Source organism: Propithecus coquereli, unplaced genomic scaffold (assembly GCF_000956105.1).
Source record: "Propithecus coquereli isolate 6110/MARCELLA unplaced genomic scaffold, Pcoq_1.0 Scaffold668, whole genome shotgun sequence".
NCBI classification, from domain to species: domain Eukaryota; kingdom Metazoa; phylum Chordata; class Mammalia; order Primates; family Indriidae; genus Propithecus; species Propithecus coquereli.
The window spans coordinates 362079-368358 of NW_012152707.1; the positions used below are offsets into that span (position 1 = coordinate 362079).

The 6280-nt window shown below is 35.6% G+C and overlaps 1 protein-coding gene across 1 annotated transcript in view; it reads left to right on the forward strand.

Moving 5' to 3' along the window:
• The window catches only part of ATAD2B (ATPase family, AAA domain containing 2B), a 201009-nt gene extending 195430 nt beyond the window's left edge, over positions 1-5579 (forward strand). Inside the window, exons 27-29 of the mRNA XM_012660440.1 lie at positions 308-435; positions 778-906; positions 3230-5579. Coding sequence (XP_012515894.1) covers positions 308-435; positions 778-906; positions 3230-3271 — 299 coding nt within the window. The 3' untranslated portion in view covers positions 3272-5579. The remainder of the gene's footprint in view (positions 1-307; positions 436-777; positions 907-3229) is intronic.
• The last annotated feature ends 701 nt before the right edge of the window (positions 5580-6280 follow it).

Genomic DNA, 6280 nt, shown 5'->3' on the forward strand with positions numbered 1-6280 from the left:
TCTCACTTTTGCTCAGACTGGTCTCGAATTCCTGACCTTGAGCAATCCTCCTGCCTCAGCCTCCCAGAGTGCTAGGATTAGAGGCTTGAGCCACCACACCTGGCCTGGGTTATTTATTCTTAACCCACCAAAACATCATTTACCTGCCACATTGGGTGACGTAAACAAAAAAACATTTTTCACTTAAAGAGTATACCCATCCTCATTCCAAATAGGATTTGTGGTAGGTAAAAGAATTTATAGTTGCTTAAGACTGAGTTTTCTTAACTTTTACGTGCTGAAGCACATTGTTTTCCCTCAATTTTAGGTGCTTCTAAAGTGAAGAAATACCGTAAGTTAATCTTAGAGCAGGCAAAAGCAACAAGCCTGGAACTGGTTCCAGAAGAGCCATCGGAGCCTGTGCCACCTCTTGTAGTTGATCGTGAGAGATTGAAGGTAAACTTGCCTTATTCCCAGTCAGTTTTAAATGAATGGAGGGAGATTTGAACGTGTCTGTAGACAGTTTAATAAAACTAGTTTTAGAAATCTCCTGCTTTAACCTAGGGATATAAGTGCCTCAGGGTTTCTAGTAAAAAAGAGTTATTTGTGTTTTGAGGGATTGAAAGGTATGGGATTAGTCTTGGTAATAAATAAGCCTTTGAACCTTTTAACCTCAGGTGTCGCTGTTACACCATAGCGTTATGGTGCCCGATGTCTGGGCATTTGAATATAACTGTTTCAATTTCACTAGCAAAATCAAATTACATCTTTATTCTCTTTTCTTCTAATTTTTCTTAGAAATTGCTTGATTTGTTGGTAGATAAAAGCAACAATCTGGCAGTTGATCAACTTGAGAGATTATATTCCCTTCTTAGTCAGTGCATCTACCGTCATCGTAAAGATTATGACAAATCACAACTTGTAGAGGTAAGTGCTTAGTTTATCTGTAGGATGAACAGACATGTGCTTTTACTTTTCCCAAAGAAAAGAGAAAAAAGTTAATTTGCCTAAATCTGTATCTTTTGCCAAGTAACTAAAGAGTGTTTTGAAGATTTAAGATTAGAAGAATAATTAAGAGTATAGTTTGAAGTTACTGTACCAGTTTGTCTCAGGAAAGAAGTGATCGGGGTTCCTTGTTTATCAAAACACAGAAATCCATGGTTCTGGGTTGGCACATACACAGAATAGTATGTCACAATTCTCTCCTCCCTTATTACTGACATGCTGGCTGAGCGTATCAGTTGGACTTGTTGGATGTGGGAATGGCCCCACAATCGTTATCACTGCTTCCTAGGCAGCCACTGCTGATTAAAGGAGTTGGCATGGGCAATAAGACCCATTTACCACCCCATTAATGGTTGGAAGAGAATTCAAAAGTCATCTCATTTAATCAAATCTAGTCTTGTAAAGACATGAAGGAGTGGTTGTCCTTTTGCTTAGATTCTTTTAGAAATGAAACATACATTCCCTTTCTAGCCAACTTTGCACCATAGAGAAGTTTTTCCCCTATAAATATGAGTTTATATCTCTATTCAATAATTTACGTCATTAAGACAGACTTCTGCTTTTCAAGGTCATCTGAGCAAATATAATCCCTCATCTACCCACTAAATGCCTAAGTGACTTAGACTCTTTGTCCATTTGCCTGTTAGTTTGTTTATCTGGTGGTTTATCTATTAAATATTTATCGAGTACTTTCAGTGCCAGATACTTTGCTAGGTGTTTGGAATGCAAAAAATGAATAAGACAAAGTTTCTGCTCTCAAGGAATATTACTAGTATATTAAAGATTTGTATGTAGAGGATATAGTTATTTTTCATGTATAATAAATAAGGAGTATGGGATTTGAATCAAAGCAAGAGAACATTTAAAAATTATTTCGTAATCACATTTTTACAAGTTACATTTTTACAAAGCTGTACTAAGTCATTATAATACATAAAATTACAGGAAAGCACAATGAGAAAATAAAACATCACCCATATTCCACCATCTAGAGGAAACTAGTCAACGTTAATCTTTTGGAATGTCTTCCAATCTTTTAAAATGTCTAGATGTACATATCTATAAGTGTGTGACTATATATTTAAAAATTGGGGTCATAGTCTATATTTTGTAACTTAGTTTTTTCCTACTCAGCAATATATGATAAAACATTTAGCAGAAGTGATTTTGATTGATCATTTAAGAACTTTGTTACTACAGCCTATTAGTTCTATGGAGACATAGAATTTCTTTGGAGCTATTTAAAGGGAGTAAAGAAAACCAGATGTCTTAGATGTATTTGACATTTGACCATCTGAATGACATGTGTGGGGTAGAGTTCTTTTATTATTCTAGAATTTCTTTGATGACACGATTGTGATTTCATTAGCTTAAATGGATTGAATACTCTTCAGCTGTGAAACATCTTTTAGAATGGAACTTGAACCCCTAGTAATCTATGGGGGTCTAGTTTAGGGAGGGGGAGGGGATTGATAGCAGAATCAGCAGTAAGTGGCTTTCCTGGTGGTGGTGATGGCAGCCACCCATTCTGGCTTTTTTTCTGGTTGGAGTGAATAGAAATGGAAACAGGGTGCATTCTGCTTTTTGGCATTAGCTTCACTACACTGAATGCATTCATTTTGCTTTGGGAATTAGTGGAATATAATGAGTAAGAAAGGGCTCAGGCTCTGGAGAGGCTGCCTGTATTCAAATCCTGACTGCCATTTATTAGCTGTCAAATTATTTATCCTCTCTGTGCCTCGGTTTCTTTATCTGTAACATGGGGCCATAGTAATACCTATCTTCAACCTTCAGTGTTATTATGGGAATTAATTTAAATTAAATAAAATATTTACTAATTTATATATTTATATGTATAAATTTCTTAGTCCAATATCTGACATAATAAATTACTCATATTACTGACATAAATTACTCATTGAGTGTTATCGTCATCCTCATATTCGTAGTACTCACAGTCATCCGTCATAGATTACTGGCATAATAAATTACTTGTTGAGTGTTACTATCATCATCATCCTCATTAGCCTAAATTTAAAATAGGAAATACTTGGAAGTGTCTAGGGCAGATAGTCTTACAGAGTAGCTATGGTACTGTAATCATGAAAAAATTCAAAGTTTAACCTGTATCTCAAATTATGTCTCTAAAAATTTAATTTAAAGTGAATTCTTTCATAATGAGCATAATGAGGAATACCTTTGTCTTTCCCTTAATAGATAACATGCATTTTTTTTCCCCTTATAGGAGATGGAAAGAACAGTTCATATGTTTGAGACATTCCTATGAACTTTTCAAGATGAGTGGTTTATCCTCTCCAATCTGCTCCTGACAGAGCAGCCTTCTGAGCCATTCAATTTCAAATTGCACCAATTATGCGCAGAGCCTTGGTGTAAAGTGCTCTCTCACTCATTCTTTTTCTCTGTTGAATTTGGTGCTATTGTCTCAGGTACCTGAAACCAACCAGCCTACAAGAACCAAACAGAACTTCAGAAACATGTTGTATTTTCCACAAATAAAAAATACAACCCACAGCTTGGAGATTTTGGTGCTACAGAAACTGCTCTTGCTTCTGCTCCTCTTCTCGTGCACTCTCTTTTGGAGACTCCTTTCTTAGGGAGCAGACCAGCAAACAGGAGGAAACTGGACTGGGGCAGTTCTAACTGTGTTGAATTGTTTAAACAGTGGGCAACCCGTTATTTTATTTTATTCTTTTCCTCCTCTCTACCCTCCTATCATATTCCCCCCACCCCTCCAATCTGGGTAATGGACTGAAACCTTTTTAGAGTTGGCCATGGAATATTCTGGTGAGAAGCTAAAGAAACTGGATGAAATTAGATCAGGCTCTTTAGAACAGCCTTTAATGTGCCTTTTTATTCGTTTGAGAAAGATAAGGCTAAATGGATAGGCTTGTTTGTAGCAAATAAATTAGAATACTTTCTTTGGTCACAACCTTGAAAATAAGTTTTGATACTCTGTGTCATTAAGAGACAACAAGTGTTTTGGTATTAAATGCCTGTCTTGTTCTCAAAGGTCAATCAAGACACTCAATAAGCCACATAATATACTAAAGTTTTCCTGTAAGGTCTGTTTTAGTTTAAGAAACGTAATAAAACAACAACAGATAATACATGGCCCACAAAAAAACCCCACACACTTTTTGGTATTACTGACAATGGTGACCAGAAAATAAATAGTGGCCATTCTTTCTTTTGTCAGTGGCAATTTAATAGTTATTCATGTTTGAGTTCCCGGAGAAAAATGATTTTCATATGTAGTAAATCGTTATTGTTTTATTTTAAAGCCAGGACTTGCCAAATGGACAGAAAAGAGAGGAATTTGTCAGAAGCTCCATGAAATTCATTTCTTGTATGCATAATTGCGAGTGAGCTCTGGTATTGTCCTTGAATAACAGTATTAATGTTTAAATCCCTTCCCGTAAGCTTACCTTCACAACTCTTCATTTTGATTGGAACACATTTTGGATCTTGTTGAGTGATTTCTGTGAATTGTACTTATCTGAAATTAATTATGAGTTACTAGTTTTACAAAAACTTTCTACAAATTTGGAGACACAGTCTAGGCAGTTGCAAAGAGGCAATGGGAGTGCAGTGACATTTTTTATCAGATGATTTTTAAACAAAAAGGTAGAAAATTTTGCCAACAAGTTAGCTTGATATCTTCATTCATTATAGCCGTTAGCTGCAGGTGTGTCTTTCCAATATATGCAACACATGTAGTTTGGGTTTTAATTAGGGCAAATGGTCTTGGTCTTGGACTACTGCAGAGATACTGAGCTACCTCAGCTTTTTGTATTTTAGTTACCAACAGCGTTTACAGAGTCCTGTAATCACTTCGCCACCGTTTACATGCTGAAGCTAAGGTACTTGTCTCCTTGTCTCTGGCTATTTGTAGTGTGCAGAAAGCATACCTTGGCCATAGGATACTGCAGTAATCCAAAGTGCTTCTTTGCATTTACATTTACATCTAGCGCCTTCTAATTCTAGTGTAATTTTTTTTTAATGCCACTTGTTTTCTTTATACCTAGTCTATGAAGTTTTCATAATATTCAGTTAGTCGTATAATCCAAGATGCTACCCATGTAGACACACTGTATTTTTAAGGTGGGCAAGTGCGATTAACGATGAACCATTTTAAAGGGGAGGTTATTTGAAACCTCTAATTTGATTATTGGGAGGATTTTCATGCTTTCTTTAGTATTTATTACCATCATACCAGTTCAAACTATTTTACTGTCTAATACATTAGCATTTTGTATTTTGATGGAAATTGTTACAGAATTTAAAGATTTGATGAAATAAGATGTAGCAGATTTTTTGTAGCAAGTTTCTGGTAAAAGGGTTTTTTGCAAGTCTCAGGTTCTTGCTGCACTATTTTTTTTTAAATATTTATTCCAGTTACTCTAATTCAGAAGCATTCTGTTCAAGTAACAGCAGCACTTGTGAAAGGAAAAAAAAACGCACATGTTCTTAGTAGGTTACTAAATTTGTACGAGTTAATTAAGATTTTAGCCATCAGTAAGTTTGACAAGGGAAATTTATTTATGTTCAGCGTTAAAATGCTTCCAAAAGATCAAGTTTCGTTTGTTTTTGTTGTTTTTAACCTTAATGTAGATGGAGAAGTTGGAGGCAACCTCAGTATAGGAACTGCCACTTTGAACAGTTTAGGTCTTAAAGAGAAAGCCAATCTAAGGCCAGGGGTAGAAAAATGAGCTGAAATCCTCTGGCCCTCTTTTCCTCAAAAAAGAAACACACTCTACCAGGTTTGCTTATTTTACAGATATTTGGTGGTTCTATAGTTTAAAGCAGTTTGTGAAATTATCTAAGTGGACTCAAATTTTGTTTACCTTTCTGTAAGTTCTTAATTTTTGCTGTATAGCATTGGCAAAAATTTGTACAAATTGACCTCTGTTCTTATTTCCTATCGTGAGCATTATAAATGATGAGCTCCTATGTAAAACCTTACTCTCAGATCAGCAAAATGTGTATCACAGCACAGCCCAGCAATAGTTCATGCTCAGCTGTGGGAATCCTGGGAGCTTTTTGAAGATGATGGAACCACACTAGGGTTGAAACTGATGGCTGTGGAGTTAATTGTGTTTTCGAGCTTGAATCTCACCTGTGATTTTTTTTTTTTTTTTTTAATGTCCTTTCATGACTTGATTTTTCTCATAAGCCAATGTATTTGTAGGTTTACTGGATTTTATTTTTAGGGAGTGGGGTGGTAATTTCTTATCTTCCCTTTTTCGATTAAGTTGGTTCAGCTATGGTGCTACTC